We start from the raw sequence: 22,949 nt of genomic DNA, 5'->3' as shown, positions 1-22,949 counted from the left end.
AAATTTTATTGACTGGTTGATTTAAACATGTGATGTCATGGAGACTGTTGATTATTGAAACCAATTGTACCGAAAAAAATAAGATTATTGAACGAAAAAGAAACCATATATTATCAAAATCAAAATCAACTCCAACAAGAAATCATACACAAACTTCAAAATATACAAGTGTACTAGATATGATCTAGAGTAAAAGGATTGCTTCTTTTTATAATATTGATATTAGAGTTTAGAATTGAAAAAAAAGGGGGAAGAACAATAAATTTTGAAATTGAATTATTGGTAAAAGATTTGTAGTTGGTTTAAATATATTTCTAGTTTATTCCAATAACAATTACATTTCTAGTTTCATTTGTGGTGAAGTGGAAATAGTAGTAAAAACATGAGAATGAGTGATAAATATGAGAAATGGACGTGGCTAAATAACACAGACATTTGTGGGTTCAAGTGAAATTCGTTATGCTTTAAATTATAAGAAAAACTTTAAACAAAAACAAACTCCTTGTCAATTCTCTATGAAATACTTGTTTGGTCGATGGTTTTTATACGCATCGTAAACTTAACATGTGATGACGAATGGCCAACTTAAAACTTGATGAATATAGAACTTAGAAGATATAGTAATGCTATGATTAACAACGTAAATGTGCTCTTGTGATTCGAGATATGCCGAGCTAAAACAAATATTCGTGTATAGTCAAAAGGGGACTATGCCGAACATGTTGAGCATCACAACGTTGTACCTAGTGCATCTTTTAGAGTATACCAAATGGCCCAAATCAATGAATTCATATTCCTTCTTAACACAATAATACCCTTTTAATCAATTTTTGAAAGAGGTGTTAAATAATATATGTTTACTTGTTATTTGATGTAAAATAATATCACATTCAATAGAAAATAATTGATATTAAATTAACCTATTGTTTTGTCTAGTTAAGGCTATTAACTAGGGATAATGTAAAATGTGAACATGACAAATAGGTTTCTAATAATTCATAAAATTTATTAGAATATTATCGTAATTGTAAGTTGATTGAGATCCATAAATACAATGTTATTTATAGTTGTATAATTACTTATTGTTTATAAGATCTTTTAGGTAAGTGGCTAGTCGTCCTTTAACAAGTAGGAATAGGAAATTTTATCCGATCAACCGAAAAAAAAACAATGAAATAACTGAAATCGCTAATGCATGGATTGTTGTATTATTAGATTGAAATCCTCATGATATTTATATTTTGGTGGGTTAAATGGTGTTCCTCTATGAGTCTAGCATTATTTGCGGTTCTAAAAAAGGTAATTTTATTCACATATTTTTTTAAGTACCATATTATTCATTAACACATTATTTTCTCGCTCTCTTTTATAAATATGAGTTTTTAAACGAAAATGATTGAGTGATACCAATTTTTTAAAAACAATCTAATATCTTCCGGTACCATTAATGTATACCATAAGACTCAAAACTTAATCTCTTAGGAATTTAAACACCACCCAGATAGGCGGATACCACTAGTAACATTTATATAACTATTTTTTTTCGATTGGTATTTATATAACTATTTATCACAATAAAGATGTTATTCTTAGTTGTTATAAATATTTAATAATGAAGACATATTATATACAAATGACAAAACAATAATACAGGGTTGCATTATCTTGAATAATAATAATAATAATAATAATAATAATAATAATAATATTTGTGACATATATTCATATGAAAATTTCAATTTATTTTGATTACATGTTTTCCTATCTCATTTATAATTGGTTTTTCTATAATAATAATGCTAATAAAATTATTATGATTATTGTTATTATTATTATTATTTTGTATTTCCAACTACGCTCATGTTTATATATAAAACTATAAAACAATATTTTTAAAATTAAAAAGGTTATTTAAAAAATAACAAAGATAGAAGACATGACTCCACACAAATTAAACGGCCTGTTATCAAAGCATTACACGTTTTACAAACTCAATAAAATGGTATGTGATTCGATTTTATATAATTACAAATTACTTATTGTTAATATGTACAATGTGAGGGATTTTGAAAATTTCACGTTTTTATATGGTTAAAGAGGTAAAAACCAAAATATTAATTGATTAATGAATTAAATTATTAAAAAGCTCATATTTTAATTATTTCTGTTTGTATATGTTTATATTTTATACAATAGTGTTAAAAACTTTAAAAAAAATTGTTTATTCATTCTAGGTGCAGTGGTGAGATCTTTTTAATTCTATAAACTTACAAAATTTAAATTTTAAATACCTTTACACTTTATTTAAATAATAAAGTAAATATATAAACCGACTAAAAGTTGGAAAATCAACATGTCAATTTTATCTATGGAATATTTATTTAAAACTGATCTTAACAGCTTTTGAAATATCTATTAAAAGGAAATTCGTCCTTCAAAAAAATAATACCAATAACTAATTTTAATTTATTATTATTTTTAAATAAAATCCTCTAAAATCTCGAACACCTCAATTGTATTATAAATACTTAACACTTTGTTTTGGACATTAAATTAAATTTTAGGCTTTTAGCTATATCTAGTAAACACATTACATAGATTAATCCCTAATCCAATCCAACAAAGTAAATTTATCTAAAAATTTAAAAAAAAAACATTATCAAGTTACAATCGAAACTATAATCTTCACTAAAACAAAAAATATATATTACAATATAAAAAATAAAAACTATTAAAACTCATTAATATATTAGAAAACTAATCATGTGACAAACAAAAATATTAGGAAAAAAACAAATATAAATATTTTTCACATTATCTCACACACATACACCACCCTTATTATACGCATTATAACTCATGAACAAACATTAGGAACAAAACTCACCAATTTGATTCATCATCAAATTCAATCACATGTTTAAACCTTTATTAAAACTCTATATATACACACATTATTTATAACCTTTATGAAACTTTATTTATAACATTATTATTATTTATAACTCTAATATCAATTCATGTTCTTGATTCCATCATGTCAAAACACAGCTACATTAGTCTCAAAGACATGTTGAAGAACAATGGTGCGGTTATTCCAAACCCGAGGTTTAGGAACTACTCAATCCACAGAGGAAGGCCAGAGCTTCAGGAGCTCTACACCAACATTCCGCTTGACAAATCAGTTGTTCGTGAACTTACACAAATTAACAACTCGGGTGGCATGAAAAGGAGGTTTATGTCGTGTCTTAAAAGGGTTAAAGATTGTACTTTGTGTGTGGTGTTGTTTGTTAAGAGGAAAATGGGTGTTTGACTTGAAGAGACAAGTTTAATAAATAAGTGAAGAGTTGTGAAGACTGAAGACCAATTTGTGTGATGTATGCCTACTGGCCATGATTTTAATAAGTTTGTTTATATTTTATTAAAATATAATAAGCATCGATTTCATTCGGTTTTCTATTTATAATTTTAACTGTTTGAATTAGTTATTTTTGTTTTCCATCAACATATAGTTCCAACATTAGTGTTTGCTTTGCAGCTAGAAGCTCACACTTTTTTTTTATTAGTTCGTGTTTTTGTTTTTAAGGTAGTTAGAAAGTTGACGGTGTTGCCAAAATTTATCATTTAGACATGAATTTGAGATTGTTGACATAAATTTTGTTTTGTCATGTCGTATTATTAGTATCAACACTAATGACATCTTCTTTGCCTACGAGAAGCTCCCATTTTGTCAATTTATGAATTCGTGTTTTTGTTTTTAAGGTAGCTAGGAAGTTGGCGGTGTTACAAAGATTTATCGTTTAACCTCACATAGAATTTGAGTATTTATGACATCAATTTCGTTTGAAATTTGATTAGTCATTTGTTATTGTATGATTCTTCGTACCTTTAATGATGTAAAGTTCACGCTTTGTCTATTTGTTAATTCGTGTCTTTTTAAGGTAGCTAGAAAGTTGGCGGTGTTGCAAAGATGTATCTTTTACTCGACATAAAATATGAATATTCGTGTATTGTCTCATCATTCGGAACACCATAAATAGAAAACAATATTAACATAACCGCTACTTGAAAAACATATACCAACACACTGTTTTAAATATCGTCTTTTTATTAATAGCGGTTTAATTAAACCGAACCGAGTATTATTACATGTGATTTTTACAACAAAAGGTACACGAAAAAACAAATACAAGGATAAAAGATGCGTGAACCAAACTGCGCCTAATATTATAAACTAATATATTTTAACCTTTAAGCACGCCACAAACTAGTTGCCAAACAATTATGATAGAAGTAACTATGGATGCCCCAATCATAAGCTTCATTTTTGCATTTTTCAGCCACATCTTCCTTCTCAGTTGCCTTCCTTGTATATGAAAGCTGTCGGCCTGCAACCAAACGGACGGGTCGTGTAACGGGTCAAACTGGGTCGGGTCGAAACACTTTTTGCCCAGACTTATTAACTTTTTATATGAAGTATTAGAGTCAAATATGATTACACAAATCGATGATGTATGTAAAGCCACTGATGTCTAAACATTTATTCATTATTTGTCTGGTTAACAAAGCGGGTAAAACATGTGAAAATGACAAAAATGTCCTTATAGATGTATGGCATTCGGGTATCAGGCTGGGTATCCTGGGACATGCATGATATTAGGTGATACCCACCCGATTACCCTAACCCAATCCTATACATGTTTACCCGCAATTAAACCAAGTATATTAATATATAATATAAGTTTAAAAGGTAATAAATTTAATCTCAAATTTATTTATTTTATTTATTTATTTTTTTTAGCAAAAACTTCTTTCATTAAATAGAAACATAGATATTACATCAACATAGCAGGTAGGCGGGCAACAAGCTGCGCCGCCACCCCTTTCTGAATTGCAAACCCTAACCTGCTAAAGACATACCCCTGCCCCTTTGGAGTCGAGACATTGCTATGCACAACCCGTTGGACCCTGGTTAGGAAACGGATAGCTTCCGGTGCCAAGGAGCCAAAGGTATCAAAAGCCAGAGGGACAAAAACATGTTGGTTCTCTTCACAGGCTTTAGCATTTTAAAGTTGTTAGAAACTTGAAATTATTAAAAATATAGATTTGTTAGAAGTGTAGTTGAGTATTTGATATCTTAAGTTTGTTTTCGACTTTTAGGGTGTAAGTAATATGCCTTAATAAAAAAATTTAATACCTCCTAAAAACTATATCATCTCATAATATCTAAAAACAAATTTAATAGAGTTTAAAATGCACTTTGAGCCCTTTTGACCTTTTTCCTTGTTAGCTAACTGTTTTTTATACCCGTTAGAGATAAAACAGAACATCCGTTAGTAAATAAGTCGAAATTGACGAATCTAGTAATTTTTTAAGTACCATTTTCAGGAAAAGAAAGTATAACTGTTACCTGAAATTGAAGAGTTTCCGTCTTATCAACTAGTAACTCGATCTTCTCACCGCGATCCAAAACCTGAATAGTTGCGAAAAACAGATATTATTTTAATACTCTAATTGATTATAGTATCAAAAGTGGCTTTTATATACCAACTATAGAAAAAATAAATCAGAAACATAAAGAGTAGCCATTCTGCAATGAATATGGAACATAAACGAGTAAAAACTTTACCAAAAAGCGTTTAGGTTTTAAGTTTGATTTTCTATATTGCCTTCACTCACGCTGATTATTATTTATTAGTTGTTCTAATTTTCACTAAATCACAACAGATAATTTGCTTAAAGGGTGACGCGCAATTTCGGGTTATTGTATCGTATTATACAACAAACAACTAAACAGTTTAAATGCAAAAAAGTTTGCAATGATATAAAAGTCAGTGTAAAGGCGTAATCGCGTACTTTGAATGATCATATCTTTGCCAAAAGTAACAGTTCAAGAATCTTTAAATAATACTAAAAATAGCATCAAGAATATGTTAACTGAGCCACTTGATAACAGAGATTGATCCTATACATTGTGTTATATGTATTAGAGACAAGATAGATAACTTTAAGGTTTTAATTAGTTCAAGTGTTTAACCCTTATCGCGTGTTTTGTGCTGCGTTTAATAAGTATGATTACCGGATAACCCGTCTTTCAGAGACCTGTTACTTTTTATATTTTTTTCTAAAAAGAAGCGCGTTGACTAGATTAAAGTTTTTTGTGCAACTGAAACATTTATGTATTTAAAATCCATTAATCTAGACTTTTTGCGCTGTGCTCATTTTCACGTGTTGATCGTGTCTTAGCGTATCTGCTAAGCATCTCAAAGTTTATTTATTCTACTTTATATTTTTTCTAAAAAGAAGCGCGTTGACTAGATTAAAGTTTTTTGTGCAAGTGAAATTTATGTATTTAAGCCTTTTTGCTCTGTGCTAATTTTCACGAGTCGATCGTGTCTTAGCGTTAGCGTATCCGTCAAGTCTCACGCATATGTGGGTCCCACCAGGGGGGAGGGGGGGAGAGGTCGGGCCCACCTGGTCGGCCAGAATAGAGGTAGAAAAATGCAGTTGTTTCTGAACTGGAATAGGTATATAAATTTAACAAAAAGTTTCCATATACTAAATATAAAGATCAGGAAATTAATAAAATTAAATAAAATTAGATTATCTGAACTTATAGATGTGGTTACTTTGGCAATATATAACTCTTCTCATCCGCATTGAAAGGTTAAACATATCCTAATTATATTAATATTTGCTTAATGTACCATTAAAACAACATGCATATATAAATTTATATACAACTTTTTAACTAAAAAGGAAAAAAGTACCTTCTCAATGTTGTCCATCATAATCTCTTTGACCTCGTTTATCTGTATCTTTATTCTAGAGAGCTTACTCATTTCATCTGGATGATTTAAGAAATAATCCATTTGTTCCTTTATCATAGGCCTATTAGCACAGAACATAAGGGACCATTAAACTAGTAAGCATAATCAAAACAAACTTAACGAAATTCGATAAATTAAGGGAACAAAGTCAACATACCCGAATTCTCGGTCAAGATTGTACGCAATAGTAAACCGATCATCAAACAAATCATCATCACTATCATCTCCATGTGGATTATCATTCCCAATACTCCCACCATAAAGCTGCTTAAACTCATCCCTTAATCTCTCAAGAAACACAAATGGAAAAATCCTTCCCATTGAATCATCAGCAACAACAAGAAAAACTGCATTAAATTGATCACGCAAACATATTTTTATAAACCCTAAGTTAATCAGACTAACTGTCAGGGCTGTAAATGAACCGAACGTTCGGCGAGAAGTTCAATTATATCCATTCTTTTAATAAACGAACGAACATGTAAAAGGAATTTCGTTCGATTAACTAAATGAACGAACACGAACAAAGACAGTGTTCGTCCAATCGTATTTTTTTACGTTCTTTTATGTTCGTTAATGATTTTTTGTTTATGCTTGATCATTAAAGGCTTTTAATATTTTTCATGACCTTTCTAAATTTATCATGTAGATTTAAGAAAAATTTATCATGTGATTAATTAAAATGTAAATTAACATATGTATATGAATGTTAAGAAAAACATTGACACAAACTTGGTAGCTGGAACGAACCATTGGCACTGACCATTCTCGGTAGCTTTATCAAATATAACATTTTTGTGTTTGTGAACCGTTCATGAACACGAACAAGAAATTTCATTCGATTAGGTGTTCATGAACCGTTCGCTTTTCCGATAAAAGCTTAACAGACGAAACGAACAAGGTCTTGTTCGGTTGTGTTAGTTTACAGCCCAACTAATTGTACACAGTTTCTGAGCTAAAATTAAGATGTGTGAGCATACCAAACCCTAAATCAAGCAAGAAGTTGAAGGTGTATCCGTCACATGAGTAGGTGTATTTACTGCTACCAGAAGGCAACTTCTGCAAGCATTGAACTGCAATTGTACTAACATTCCCAGAATAAGCTGTGTGTTCTGCCAAAACAACAGTTCCTTTTGCAACAAAGCTGTAAATCAATCGTCTCGGATTCATCTTGAGATTCGTCCGAAAACCCTAGCAAAATTGCCAAATCCTAGATCGATTATTCGGTTTCATGCCAAAAACAAAAGTAACATATCAAATTATGATATATTCCACAAATAAACAGTAGGGGTGCAAACGAGCCGACCTGCTCGCAGCTACTTGAAATCAGATCGATAAAAAGCTCGAAATGAGTCGAGCCTTTTCGTGCTCGAGCTGAACCCAGACCTCAAATAAAGCTCGTTTAGTTATCGAGCCGGAGCTCGAGCCATGTATGGGAAACTCATTTAGGCTCGTCGAGCTAGTGTACTTTTAAGTTTGACCTCTTTTGCATTTCACAGCCGAGCTTAAGCTCGTTTGAGGTGTTAGTCAAAATATATAAAGATAATTAAAAACGTTTAAGGCTTTAGTCAAAATATTGGTAATAAACGAGCCGATCCGAGCTTGAAAAAATGAGTCATGAGCCAAGCTCAAGCCTTAGAAAAGAATCTCAAAATGATCCAAGATCGAGTTCTCGTAAGTCACAACGAGGCGACGTTGATAAAGAGCTCGAAACAAGCCCAGCTTAAGCTCTCGTGAGTCAAGATGATAATGAGCAGAGGTTGAGTCTTAAAGGAAGATACAATTGTGTACAATATCGATCCCCTCATTCATTCTTTTCAGCCCGGGATAATAACAATTACAATTATAATAATACAACTCAATCTCTTAAAAAAATAAATAATCACCAAAAATATATAAACTAATAAGTCTAATCTAAGATATTAATGCGTAAATGTGAACTTAAGCTATAATAATAAGTTAACAGAACTATATCATAATCAATCAATCCTCTCTGATTCATCTCAATATTCTAAATCAATTATTCGATTTCATGTGATCAGTACATCAAATTATGATACATACAACAGCAAATAAACAGTATCAGTTGTGAATTTGAAATTAACTGAGACAGTTAATAGATTCAGAGAGTAATAATATTAAACCCTAGAGTAACGAACTTGTTTGAATGAATTAGTAATGTGGGAAATTGATATATATCTAATAAGTGAGCATAACTACTACAGGCTGTTTAGATTCTAGTGGTTACATCATTACAACAGGTAATGCGAGTCAACAGATACTAATAATATTATCATTTGGTATAATAATAATTGTAACTAGACTTTGAGTGAGAAGAAGATAGAGAGAACCTGCAACTGCAATGGAAATTGATTGAATCTGATCGGATAATAAGTGAAGTTTTATATTTTGTGCGGAGAAAAGCTTGCTTTCTGCTAATTAATTTTATTATTTTTCATTTTTATTTTTATTTTAATTTTTGGAAGGAACTGAAACTAACATGTGAAATGAATGACAAATTATGTGATATTTTTTATTTTTATTTTTAAAAGTTTGGACCCATCAACCGGACAAACGCCCAGTTTGTATGATATGTGGTGTTTCAGTTAGCAAATGAAAGTTTTGCAAAAAAATATAAAGTTGTAAAAAGATAGGCTCAAATCACCTTGTAATCAGTATTTTTTTCTCTTTCTCTCTCACAAACCGTCGTCGTGTACACAACGATCCATTACAAAACTAACCTTGCAACAGGACCCGGGGGTGTTGGACTTGTTTTCACCTCCACAATGTAGTGGTCTAAGAGGAAATGCGCTTTATCACAGGATTGTTGATAAAGTAATAAGTTACTTGAACCACTTTGATAGTTCTACCTTTTGTTGTAGATGTTACTAAACTTTTCAACAATTTGAGTTACTGGGAACGATACTCCCCTTGACCTATTAAAATATGATGAAACATTTCTCGAACATATTTCAAAACCCGTTGACTTTTTATTATTATTATTTTTTATGGTAATCAACTTTATATATAACATAAACCGAGCTGAATCTAGATAATGGGTAAGCGAACAACAAGCTGCGCCGCTATCCCCTTTTATTATTTTATATAGCAAACTAAAATAAAAAAAATAAAAGTTACAAAAATAATGAGCTAGTGGTTGAATGGTAATGAAGAAAATTTATTGTTTGATTTATGCCCTCGTTATTTAGTTTTAACAGCACCAGGGGATGATGGTACACTATACGAGCAAGTGACGTTGAGTCCTTGAACTGAACGGGTTTGATCTCACTGCACTGTCGTGTCTCCAAACGAGTGATCACGAGCGTTGGCCTTAGATGAAAGTTTTCCCCGATTCGCAAAACAAGTGTATCCCAATATGATGAATTTAGCCGACAACTTATTTCTATGATTCGTTAGCCGTTAAATAGAAAAAGTAAGCCTACTATTACAAGGGTCCTTTTTGTAAATCAACGATATCAGTCTAAAGTGTAAACGCATAACGTCGGTTATAACAGAAGTCTATAAACCCTATAGCCGCCGTTAACCACTTCTTCTTCTACACGCAACCCTAACGGAACTAACGAAATGGATAACGGAAACCACAAAGAAGTGCCTGCAGATGCCAACGAACGTATGAATTATGATTATGATTATTATTATTATTATTATGAGCTGTTGTTTGATTCAATTAGTTTTTATTGATTTTGACCTAATTGATATGTTCCGGTTGTTGCAGATTGCCCCGGGACAGAATCGGAAGATGCCGGTAAAGCCGACGCGTGTGCCGGTTGCCCGAATCAAGAAGCTTGTGCTTCTGCTCCTAAAGGACCCGATCCAGGTTCTGATTTATTATTATTATTATTATTATTATTATTATTATTATTATTATTATTATTATTATTATTATTATTATTATTATTATTAGTTAGTTAGTTAGTTATGTCTGTACGACTTGATAGTTAGTTATTATGTGAATTAGTTAGGTTTATTCCAACTACTTGAGATCGGATTGATAAAAAGCTCTAAACGAGCCCAGTTTTTTTTTAGCTCGAAATAAAGCTCGTTTAGTTTTCGAGCTCGAGCTCGAGCTCAAGCCTCAAGTGAAGCTTGTTTAGTTGTGGAGTCCAGGCTCGAGCCTTGTATTGGAAGCCGACTTTTTTATTTTTTAGTTTTATTTATTTTGGGCTGTTATGCTACTTATGCATTAATTTTACATTGCATAGTTGAGCTCGAGTCGAAGTTTGACTTGTTTAAGGTACTACACGAGCTTGAGCCTAGCTTAGGCTCGTTTAAGGTTTTTCTTAGAATATGTAAAAGTAATTAAAAACTTAAATAAATTAATTAATTGATAACAAACGAGCCGAGCCTGAGTTTGAAAAAACGACTCGTGAGTTGAACTTGAGCTTTAGAAGAAAAGTTATAAACGAGCTGAGCTCGAGCCTAATCAAGCTCGGGCTCGTTTCGTTTACACTTATAAAGCCGTGTAATCCAAGGTTCCCAGAGCCGAACTGAGGGGTACATAGCCAGCTAGGCTACGTATGGGAAGATTGTTTAGGCTCGTCAAGCTTTAACGAGACTTGTGTATTTTTTTAATTTTGGCTGTTTTTGACTTCTATGTTTAATTACATGTATACGGCTTAATCGCTGTATTTATTATCAGTTTCTGATTAGTTAGTACATGGATTAGTTATTAAGCTTTTGTTTTAGTTTCCTGAAGGAGATTCATAGCTGCAATAATTCAGTATTTGCACTTGTTATTCAATGACTTATAGTTTTATATATATTCTGTTTTCATCAATTTGAAGTATATATCCTTCAGATATTGATACTATTAGGGGTGTGCCGCTTGCGAGCTACTCGAGATTGGATAGAAAAGGCTCGAAAAAAGTCGTGCCTGAGCCTTAAATAGAGCTTGTTTTGTTATCAAGCTCGAGTTCAACCCTTGTATGGGAAGATTGATTAGGCTCGTCGAACTTTAACGAACCCTATGTATTATTCGATAGTTAGTTGCATGTGTGTGGCTTGATAGTTATTATGTGAATTAGTATTCACGCCTTACGCCTTTGTTTTAGTTTCCTGATGGAGATGTGAACCTGCAATAATTAGGATGAGCAGCTGTCAAGTGTTCTATTTGGTGTTGTTTTACATGTTCAGAATTCATCAATTGGAAGTAGAAATCCAATAGAAATTGATGCTAATTAGGGGTGTAACGAAGCCGCTTGCGAGCTACTTGAGATTGGATCTTTAAAAAGCTCAAAACAAGCCGAGCCTTTTTTGAGCCCAAGCTGAGCCTGATCCTCAAATAAAGCTAGTTTAGTTATCGAATCCAAGTTCAAGCTTTGTATGGGAAGATAGTTAAGGGTCGCCGAGTATTAACGAGTCTCGTTTACTTTTAAATTTTGTCTCTATTGGACTTTTATGTATTAATTTTACACTACACAACTGCGCTCGAGCCAAGATTTGGCTCATTTAAGGTACTGCGCATGAGCTCAACTGACAACTCGAGCTTAGGCTAGTTGGTTTCTTGAAATATATGAAAATAATTAAAAATGTTAAAAAAAAGCTAATAAATAAAGAATATACGAGCTTAGACCGAGGTGAGCTCGAGCTTGTAAAAACGACTCACGAGCCGAGCTTGAGCTATCATAAGTCAAAATGAGCCGAGCTCGAGCTCGCCACCCCTAGATACTATACTGAAGCAAGCTCAAATTATTGATAACAGTTGAGCCTATGCATTTGTTGAAATCCATCCCTGAGTTAATAAAAAAACTAACCATTAACAGAAAATTGTAACACTCTCGGCTTCGAATGTTGTTATTCCAATACTTTGACTTGACTTTTTTCATGATAGATTTACTTATTCCCCTGTGAAATCATGTTGATAGGATTGATTTATATTTGTATTTTTATATAATCTTCATTTTTTGTGCAACAGATTTGGTTGCCATTGCAGAAAGAATGGCAACAGTAAAGCACAAAATTTTAATCCTATCTGGCAAAGGCGGGGTCGGAAAGAGCACATTTTCAGCCCAACTCTCGTTCGCCCTCGCTGACATGGACTTACAAGTCGGCCTACTCGACATCGACATATGCGGGCCAAGAAATCCACCAAAGCAACCTCGGTTGGTCCCCAGTTTACGTAGATTCAATCGGAGTCATGTCAATTGGGTTCATGCTCCCGGACCCCGACGACGCGGTCATTTGGCGAGGCCCACGTAAAAACGGCATCATAAAACAGTTCTTAAAAGATGTATATTGGGGCGAGATCGATTTTCTAGTCGTTGACGCCCCGCCCGGGACGTCAGACGAACACATCTCGATCGTCCAGTTTTTAAAAGAAACGGGAATCGACGGTGCGATTATCGTCACGACCCCACAACAAGTGTCGTTAATTGACGTTAGGAAAGAAATAAGTTTTTGTAAAAAGGTCGGGATTCCCGTTCTCGGGGTGGTTGAAAACATGAGCGGGCTGACTCAGCCTGTTACAGATTTTAAGTATCTGAAACGGGCTGAAAACGGGGAAGAACCCGAGGATGTGACAGAGTGGGTGATGGGGGTTTTGAAGGAAAAAGCGCCTGAGTTGTTGGGTTTGGTTGCACGTAGTGAGGTGTTTGATAGTAGCGGTGGGGGTGCTGCGAGGATGTGCGTGGAAATGGGTGTCCCGTTTCTTGGGAAAGTACCGTTGGATCCTAGGTTGTGTAAGGCGGCTGAAGAAGGTAAGTCGTGTTTTGGTCGGGATGAATGCGGGGTTAGTACAGCTGCGCTTTCAGTGATAATAAAAAAGTTGTTGAAGAATAATGCGATGGGGTGATCGTAAAATGGTGTAAGGTTATTATCCTTTGTTGAGAGTTTGGTTGTGAGTTTTGTTCTCGGGTTGAGGTTTTCTATTTGATATGGATTTATTATTGTATTGTACAATAGAATAACATACATGGACTCTTATTATCCTTCACTATAGATATGCATTCTAAACAGCCTTGTTTTACCCGTTGTGCTTCATCGGGGCAATGTGAGCATTTAAAAGAAGCCGTTTGAGGCGACGCTTGTTGAACTGGTTGGCATTGCTGACCCGGAAGCAACAACGTTGCAGTTTCAGGGTGGGTCAGAGGGTTTTTTTATTATTATTATTCGTTGTGCCGTTTGACTATTTGGGTATTGCTGGTGCTTTTAGTAGAACATGATGGTAAACAGATCAATTTCTATATTCTTTTAAGTCAAAACAAGCATTTTTTAAGTCAAAATATACATGGAGTGACCAGGGATTCGGTAAACAACCGGTCAAAACAATGCACGTTTTAAGGCTGACTGTATTTTAGACGATGCTTTTTCATCCTCCAATCAGAAGCCACATCGCCTACAACGGCTATCCTTTAGTCGGCTCAACGAGTGTTGGTGACGTTTTTTGGTGCTGTATTTCAGTCAGCGCCATTCCTTCAACCAATGCTATCGTGTGCAACGTGTTCTTTCGGTGTTTTTATGTAGACTAAAAGCTTTTTTTTTTCTTGGTCTGTTTAGCTTATTAGGCTTTGTCTAATTGATTGGTTATGGATATATTTATCTTTTTATGGGCTAAAAGTCTTGGTCTGTTTAGCTTATTAGGCTTTGTCTAATTAATTGATTGTATATCTTTTTATGGATATACAATACACGAGTCTCGCTTGAGTTTTAGAAATAGAGCTTGAAGCTAGATGAGCTTGCTCGATATCTCTTAACTTAAACGAGCCAAGATTAAAGCGTTGCTTATGATGTACTCGAGTTCCCAACCAACACAGTTAACCGCCCACACGCACCCACAGGCTTCCGAGCTCTTGTTGGTGATATCAGGCTCATTAGATGTCGGGTTTGTTGACACCACTAATAACTTGTTTACACAAAAGTTACAATAAGGTGACATATTAACCTTAAGGGACTTGTGCGAGCCAGTTAAGTATATCGACTTTCGGGAGTGCGAGCCAGGGGACTGTGCCAGTTCAAAACTTGGTTTTTAATTCGACTATCGATGATCAAGTGTTGGCGTTATCAAAATGGATGTTGCTACGGTTCAGAAGATTAAAGCCGGGCTTTCGGGCTAGATCAAGTTGTTTTGATCTCTTGTATATGTGGTTTCCGAACATTGATAATGTCTATGATTTGGTGAATAAATTTTGTTGTTGAACTGTTGATAGGCCTCAATCTTCAGTTTAGTACTTATCAATGCGAGACAAACCTAACCCGAAATTCTTGTATTTAGGTTTAAACTAAATGGGTTCTCGTCAGTTTTGGGTTACGCTTTTGAAAATATTAACACGTGTTTTTCCCTTTTCTTTTGATACATTTGGTTTCATGGCCCTGAAGGTTGTGGCTTTTTCGACTAGGGTTCAGCAGGTCGTGAATAATAATTTTTCGGCTCCTAAAACTCAAAGCTTCGTTTTTAGTATGACTGACAGCGCAACTTGTTGCCCGCTTACCTGCCACTTTATTGTAACATTTATTTTAGTTGAATATTTTAAAAATTAACGCTTAAATAAAAAAAATGCAACAGGAAAAAGAAACATCTAAAAATGTTGTTGTCGTGTCAACTTGAAAAACTCGTGTCGTGTTTGAAAATATAAAAACTAAGTTTCACGGTGAAAACATGAAATTCAAGTGTACAAGTTTCTTGAGGTTTCATATAACTTTACGTAAAGCAAAGTTGTTTTTTTGAGTGACAGGTAAGTCACTATTATTGTCACTTAACATGAGATTTTCATCTCATACGGCTCCTCATTCAATTCTTTTTGAAGTCATTGGATCTTTTTCTGTGTTTGAGAATCCCCTAAATCTTAATGTGATTACTATGTTAGTATATACTAGAAATTGTTACCCTTTTATTTTCGAATAATGGCAGCAAACGAGACAACCTTAGAATTTGTGTCGTAGCGTGTTATATGGTGTCCAGGTATATGTTTGATTCATGTATTGTTGGTGTTTAATGTTATATTTGTATGGTGACATATTCATGTAGTTATTGTGTTCTTATTAGGCTATGTTATCCATCATTTTCCTTATTTCATAAACCACCGCGTCAGCGTCACCGTCACCTCAGTTTTTCCTACATCATTCAAGTCCACAATCAATCCATGTTATACACTATTCTTCACCATTTCTTTTTATTTATATTATTAAATAACAAAAAGAAACTAAAAAGAAAAAAACAAAAAAAAAATATTTTTGGTTAAGTGGGGCAGATGACAAGCATACGTCATTTGCACCGCGTCACTAATGACTAAGGGGGCGGCACGGTGTGCTAATGTGCTCACGGGCGGCACCTCAACATTCCCAATGACCTGAAATGATGTAAACCATATGGTCTTAATACTATCACACCATTTATTATAATCATATGCAAACGTCAACAATATGAATATGAGAGAAGAAAATTATTATGAAAGGAGAGGCATAATATGATATTTTTAAAAGAGGTGGTATACATTTTGAACCTTAAAACTTATTAAAAAACAAATTAATCTTTATAAATAAATCCAAATATATGTTTGGCACTTTGCCTAACATTATTAAAATGATTAGTTATGGGTTTAAATCTTAATAGAGACAAAAGTACATGAGGTGTGACATCTGTTTATTTAAATTGATCAAATATGATTTGCCCTGAGTTTTAAATTAAATTACACATTTTATAACACAAATAAAGTTATAAAAAATGACACAATAATATAAGAAAAGACAATAAAAGGGTTAAAAAGAACAATGAATTAATAAACCATAGACAATGCATTATATGAACATGACAAGAAACATAAATTCCTAGAAAATTGCTAGCTAAAAACCTTGATGAACAACATTGTGTTTTTCAAAAGTTTATTCTTGAATCCCATGTATAAAAATCAACTCCCAATTTTAAAAAGTTTTGAGTTGAAATTCTACAATCTATTTAAATTTTGAGATGATTTTGAATTTAGTTTTCGTGTTTGCTCTATTTTGCGTAGCGGATGCATGAGACCCCAGCATCCTTACGAATTTTGTAGCACCAAACAACATTGTCAATGCTGAGTATCTCACACACAAAGATGTGAAAGCGGGCGGGTGGTGACTACCCGACAACTTTTAAGACGTTGAAAGAGAGCATGAATGAGTTTCCGAAGCTTAATGGTCAAAATGTTTCATATGTGATTCTCGAGTTCCCTATAAGATCAATTAATTGAGTTCACATACATCCTAGGGCTTCAGAGCATATGTTTCTTGTTTCATGATCTCTTCAAGTAGGGTTTGTGGATACTAGTAACATACTTTTCAAACAAAGCCTTCAAATTGGTTATATTTTCATGTTTCCTAAAGGACTTCTGCACTTTCGGTATAGTAACGATACTACAGGACCAGCGTTAGCTATTTCAGTTGAAAGTGCCAACACTGGAACTCAATCTATTCCTACTATTGTGTTCAACACTAGTATCTTTGAGGGTGTTTTAGATGCAACTTTTCATGCTACTCGAGCGACAATTAGAAAGATTGAAGACGGACTCAAGGTATATTTTGTTGTTGCTCAAACAATTGCTCATTTTGGATTTTTTTTTCATGAAATAAGATTTTGATCAAACATGTGATTTTCTTTATTCAACACTTTATTTGGTATGAAAACAATAAAACAATGATGGTAAGACATGTCACGTACTTTTTCTTTATAGTGAAATCGGTTCATCACGCGTGAGACCTAACTTCCTTTAATATCTTGTTGACGTTAATATACAATGTAACATGATAATTTATGATATGTTAACAAAATCATGTCTTTAGCTTTAATTCATAACGTACTTGATTAATTACTTTAACTATAATAAGACATTTATTTAGTTGTCACAATTAAAATGATTAATAAGCAATGAATTCATATCATCATTAAGGAACCATGAGCCGAGGGTCGTATATAGAGTCGATGGTTACACTGGAAGCAACCTCCCTAGGATCCCTTGGGATAGATGTACTGTTTGCCTACATCTCACCTTCCTCTGACCTTATATATAATTTTGTTATGGGTGTGATTTTACTTGGTATGACTATTGTTGCATTTGGGAACTATGAGCCATGTTGTGCAAACAAGAACTTCAAAAGGTAATATTGAAGATTAAAAAAAATCAAATGGTTTACAAGAAGGGTTAGGTTTAGAGTGCAAAATATAATAATATTTATAAACCCTTAATAAAAGTCGTCATGTTAGACTATGCAAATGCAGAAAGTACTTTTTTCTAGTATTTATTAGTGAATTAAATCTTTCTTTAGTGATTTCTTTTTATAGTAGAGATAGTCGCACGTTATTTATAACATATCAACAATTTGAAAATAGAGGCATTTGAATCTGAACAGAATGTCAACATTAGTCAATAAGGTTAGTTGAGATTTGAGATTAATTAATATGGGGGAGTTGTCTTGACACAAGTGTTTAAATGTGTCTATGCACTCTAAAGCTTGTATTAAGTTTTACCCTTGTTTACTTATATTAAAAGGCAACTAACGGGTTACCGCTCAGAGATATTTGCAACAAAGGGTTATAAGAAAATAAGCTTACGAGTTAGCAAATACATTGACCGAACAAATGTAGAGCATACTTGGTCAATTGCATAATCAAATAGACAAGTAGGAAAAAAAAAGCTAGTTAAATGATGTTTGCATGTTTTAGATGATCAGGATTTGTAAATTAAAGTGTACGTAAGATAATTTACCATTTAACCGAGAAAAGGTATGATAATGATGTGTGAATGGTGAAATGAACCAAAGATGGTTCACTTTCATAAGTCAAACATCATATTCATTTATGCGTTAGTATTCACACATCCACATCAGTTATAATCCAAGTCTTGTCACATTAATAACCGTGTGATTCGATATGTCGAACTTTACTAACGAGTGAGTCGACTCATTAAGTGACTTCAATGAGTCGAATCTACCATGTGATTTTCTTTATTCAACACTATTGTTACGTATACTTTCATTTTATTAGTGAGAACGGTTTGGCACAAATGAGACCAAAAACTTTCTTTAATATCTCGTGGGGCTGACATGAACTTCATCAAAACCTTTGAAAACTATTTTGAATAGTTTATAAAACATTCAAACAAGCTATAACTGTGATTTAATGTCAATATTATAGTAACTTCAATTTTTTTTATTCGTTATATTTAAACATCATTTTCACTTACAAGAATGAATAAATGAGATCACAAATACTGAAAATTAGAAAGCATAAAATAAACAAGATAATCCCAAAATTAGTGACCATTTAAACAACCCACCAACTAAATCATGAAAATGAAAACTACCAATCATGAAGTGCTTACAAGGAAGTACAGATAGTGATTTGTGAATGTGGAATGTACTAAAGATGGTTCACTCTCACAAGTCAAAAGACTCAACCAGAATACTCAAACATCATTTTCATTTATGTGTTAGTATTCATACATCCACATCAACTATAATCCAACTCATATCACACTCATAACCACTTGATTCGAGCTTTTAACAAGTTTATTAACAGATAAGTCGACTCACTGCGTAACCTACGAGTGAGTCGACTCATTTGAATCAATTTAAGAAATAAAATATCTTAATTTTGGGTCATTAAAAACCCTTAAGACTTGATAAATGAAATATCTACATCAATTATAATCCAACTCGTATCACACTTATATCAGCACAATTTAAGCTTTTAGTTACAATTGGGTTGACTAATCACGCAACCTATGAGCGCGTCAGCTCAATAAACCCTTTAGATTTAAAAATAAAATATCTATACATTAATCATAACTTGTTAAAACCCTTGGATGTAAGAAATAAAATATCTATATCATTAATTAATTATGATCCAACTCGTATCACACTTGTAACAACTAGATTCTAGCTTTTAACAAGTTAACTTTACATTTGAGCTTTTAAAAGTAACTTATAATGAGAAAGACTTGATCAGACCCATAAATCTAAGAAAAACATAAGATATATATAACACCAATTATGTAGATTTAATAAATATAATATCTATAAGATCAATCATAACCCAACTCATGTCACACTTATCTCAGCTCAATTCAAGCTTTTTAGGCTATCCGTAGTGGGCGACAATTTAGTGAGTTTTGGTTGACAACTTTGTGAAACACCACCCATAGGCGATTTGGTTTTGTGGGTGGGTGGGTGGGGGGGAGGGGAGAGGGGGGGCTGTTTTTCGCCTGTTTGTGAGTTTATGTTTTTTCTTATTATATTTGTATGGGTGTGTGTGATATATACATGTGTGTTTATAAGGCTACAACATCAAAATCATTACACCTCTAAAATAAAAACCTACTAACAATCATGTCGACTCAACTCACAACCTACGAGCGAGTCAACGCATTTAAACTCATTAAAATTAAAAGACAAAACATCTATAAAACATCAAACCATGACTCATTAAAACCTCTCAAAATAAAGAAATGAAAATATCTATAGCATCATCAATTATTATTATTATAATCAAATTGTACTTACATAATCCAAACATTATCTAAACCTAAACCACATGGCAATGGGTTGTTATCTTGTAAATTCAAATAATATTATTCTATATATATAATATTTACAGATAACCTCTCATATAGTCATATGTACCCTCTAGATATTATACCCATAGCTTTGTTCATACCCCAACTGTCCTGTTGGCCCTCCGCCGCCAAAGTTCACCGGCGGCGGTGGCGGCACCGCCATTGTATCCGCCGTGGTGGTGATGTCGTGAATGCTCGACCGCTTCCTCTCTTTCTTTATCGAGTTTTGCCGGAGAAAATACTTTTGTGCATGGCTTGCTACTTGCGTTGGTGTCCGAGAAACGACGACGTTTCGCGATATGCTCCGCCAGTCTCCCTTGCCGTATCGTTGAAGTCCGATTAAAAATAGCCTACAAATATTAATTTACCGAAAATGAGTAAAACCATATACCGGATACCTGACCGATTTTTGACCGATTTTTTCAGTTCGGTACTAGTACCGATGAAATACCATAAACAATAAAACCAAACGGCACCAATACCAAAAAAATGAATTAAAAACTAATACCGATACCAGTACCAATTATGTCCGGTCGATGCCTGTTAGCTAGGATCGAGTTTCAGTATTTTCAATGGTACTGGTACCACTGAAAATAACCAAAAACCAAACCAAATGGTGCAGATACCTAAAGCATGAAGAAAAAAAAGTACCGTTTGTGTTTGCTCGGTACAGTATCGGTATCATTAACTACTTTTGATGGTACCGATACCATTTACGAATCTCAAGAAACGAGCAAAAACTATATATTAAATAAATATCGTACCGATTTTTTCAGTCCAATACCAATGACACCAAATGGTACAAGTACCAAAAACATTTAAAATAAACAAATAAATGTTTTAACTCCGTACCGATTTAATAAATATCTACTATCAGTATTTTCAATATCAGTACCATTAAAAATAACAAAATTACAGAAACCAAATAGAACAAAATAACAAATACCAAAAAAAACATTAAAAAATAAATTTCTTTAAATACATGTACCGATTATTTTTGTTTTCTGTACGGTATCAGTATTGGTACCGGTATTTCTTTAAAACGTACCGATGTTCTTCTTCGGTCCACGGCGTCCCTTTCTTCCGTTCACCGTCTCCTTGTTTCCCACCTTTATTATTCCCAAATGAAATCTGACTCGCTCGTAACTCCGGATCCCAACTCACCATCGACTCATCACCATCACCATCATCATCCACGTAACTCGGCAACTCAACCCGACCCAAATCAATCTGGACCAAATCATGCACCAAAACCTCGTAATGAGCTCTGACTTGCTCCGGCGTCTTTCCCGGAACTGCTCCGGCAATCTTCTGCCACCGGCCGATTACGTCGTCCGGGTACATCACCAACGCCTCTTCGAACAGCTTGTCTTCGTATCGACTCCAGTTTCCGGGTTGTTGATACATTGAAATTGGGTAAATTGGTGGGTGAAAATTGGGGGTTTTGGAATCAGGGGGTTTGAATTGGTTCTGGGTGAGTGTTAATTTTGATGAATTTGAAGATGAACTGATTGAAATTGGAGTGAAATTGAATCGATTTAGTGGGTGAAAATTGGGGGTTTTGGGGTTTTTGGAATCGGGATGATGGAATTGGTGTTGGGTGATTGTTAATTTGATGAAACTGAAGGTGGATTTGAGGAATTGGATTTGGGATTTGAGGGTTAGGGTTTCGTGAGAATGGTTTTTTAATTGCTTGAAATTAATGAATTCGTTGAAGGTTGGTGAATCCGTGCGGGTATTTATATGTAAATATGGGTTATTATTATTATTATTAATAATTTAAATTAAATGTTAGGTCTTTAATATTATTAAAAATATTCAAATTTAAAATAAAGTTAAATAATGAAAGCAAAGTGTTCGATGAATTAAATATTTTCATAGTATGTTACGTTTGTGAGTTATGTCATCGTGGTGTCACGACGACTCTTAACTAGTAGACAACGGTATGAGTTTTTGAAAAACAATCACACAAAACTCTGAAGTTAGCATTGGTCAGGTTAAGGCAACGTAGTCTGGTTAGAGTGGGACAACGAGTCCTCCAAATTAAAAAGTGTGGTGACTTAAACACAAAACAAAAAATCGACGTTCTAAAAAAATGTTAAAAACAAAGTGTTTGATGAATTAAATATGGTTTAAAAAACTCGAGCCTGATGAAAAAAACTGAATCTTGAAATATTTGTGTATGGTGGTATGAGTTCCGGTGTTACTAGTCTCGATTGTTCGGAAAAATATAAACGTTGCTGGAGTTATATACCCAAATAGGTTTACTTTTAATTTTTTTTCCCTTAACTCTGAAGTGAACAATGTTAATTTTCAAAACTAATTACAATAGAAATATTTTGTTTAATAACTTAATGGGATAGAATCTCGTTTATTAAAAATGCATATTTTCTTTGTTACGTATTTTTGGATTGATTTAAATTCACGAGAAATGTAAAAGGATATATATATATATATGTGAAATATTGTCAAAATCAATTTCTAATTAAGGGGTGTCAACTTTATAACTCGATGAAAGTTTGTTATGGTTGTAAGGAACAAAAGATGAATAAACACGATTGTTGAACTTTTAATTTTG

General features: G+C 33.3%; 2 protein-coding genes and 2 pseudogenes across 3 annotated transcripts; 2 read left to right on the top strand and 2 right to left on the bottom strand.

Annotated features, from left to right (window-relative positions):
* Positions 1 to 4,202: 4,202 nt before the first annotated feature.
* On the bottom strand, positions 4,203 to 9,226 carry LOC143629819 (vesicle-associated membrane protein 727-like). Its single transcript, XM_077098991.1, has 6 exons — positions 9,182 to 9,226; positions 7,811 to 8,021; positions 6,988 to 7,177; positions 6,771 to 6,891; positions 5,411 to 5,473; positions 4,203 to 4,388 (listed from the first exon to the last, which is right to left on the bottom strand). Exons 2-6 carry the CDS (start codon positions 7,998 to 8,000, stop codon positions 4,245 to 4,247), a joined length of 708 nt encoding a protein of 235 aa, XP_076955106.1. The 5' UTR covers positions 8,001 to 8,021; positions 9,182 to 9,226; the 3' UTR covers positions 4,203 to 4,244.
* Positions 9,227 to 10,317: 1,091 nt separating this feature from the next.
* On the top strand, positions 10,318 to 13,736 carry LOC143630310 (cytosolic Fe-S cluster assembly factor NBP35-like; annotated as a pseudogene). The gene is made up of 3 exons (XR_013153141.1): positions 10,318 to 10,461; positions 10,567 to 10,668; positions 12,766 to 13,736. The product of XR_013153141.1 is annotated as a cytosolic Fe-S cluster assembly factor NBP35-like (transcript).
* Positions 13,737 to 16,752: 3,016 nt separating this feature from the next.
* On the top strand, positions 16,753 to 17,753 carry LOC143629808 (putative germin-like protein 9-2; annotated as a pseudogene).
* Positions 17,754 to 20,285: 2,532 nt separating this feature from the next.
* LOC143629800 (transcription factor SRM1-like) lies at positions 20,286 to 21,790 on the bottom strand. Its single transcript, XM_077098974.1, has 2 exons — positions 21,420 to 21,790; positions 20,286 to 20,721 (listed from the first exon to the last, which is right to left on the bottom strand). The coding sequence occupies exons 1-2, from the start codon at positions 21,776 to 21,778 to the stop codon at positions 20,442 to 20,444; spliced, it is 639 nt and encodes a 212-aa protein (XP_076955089.1). The 5' UTR covers positions 21,779 to 21,790; the 3' UTR covers positions 20,286 to 20,441.
* Between the last annotated feature and the right edge of the window lie 1,159 nt (positions 21,791 to 22,949).

The sequence above is a fragment of the Bidens hawaiensis genome, unplaced genomic scaffold (assembly GCF_021521415.1).
Source record: "Bidens hawaiensis isolate Kalapana, Puna unplaced genomic scaffold, B.hawaiensis_p1.1 tig00000459_1, whole genome shotgun sequence".
NCBI classification, from domain to species: domain Eukaryota; kingdom Viridiplantae; phylum Streptophyta; class Magnoliopsida; order Asterales; family Asteraceae; genus Bidens; species Bidens hawaiensis.
The sequence above is the reverse complement of the archived record's forward strand: the minus strand, read 5'-3'. Positions and strand labels throughout refer to the sequence as shown.

Coding starts and splice junctions, on each gene's coding strand:
- LOC143629800 (XM_077098974.1), bottom strand. CDS start 21,778: ATGTATCAACAACCCGGAAACTGGAGTCGATACGAAGACAAGCTGTTC. Junction 20,722..21,419: donor TGGACCGAAGAAGAACATCG/GTACGTTTTAAA, acceptor TAATATTTGTAG/GCTATTTTTAATCGGACTTC.
- LOC143629819 (XM_077098991.1), bottom strand. CDS start 8,000: ATGAATCCGAGACGATTGATTTACAGCTTTGTTGCAAAAGGAACTGTT. Junction 7,178..7,810: donor CTTGCTTGATTTAGGGTTTG/GTATGCTCACAC, acceptor AATTTAATGCAG/TTTTTCTTGTTGTTGCTGAT. Junction 5,474..6,770: donor TGATGGACAACATTGAGAAG/GTACTTTTTTCC, acceptor GCAACTATTCAG/GTTTTGGATCGCGGTGAGAA.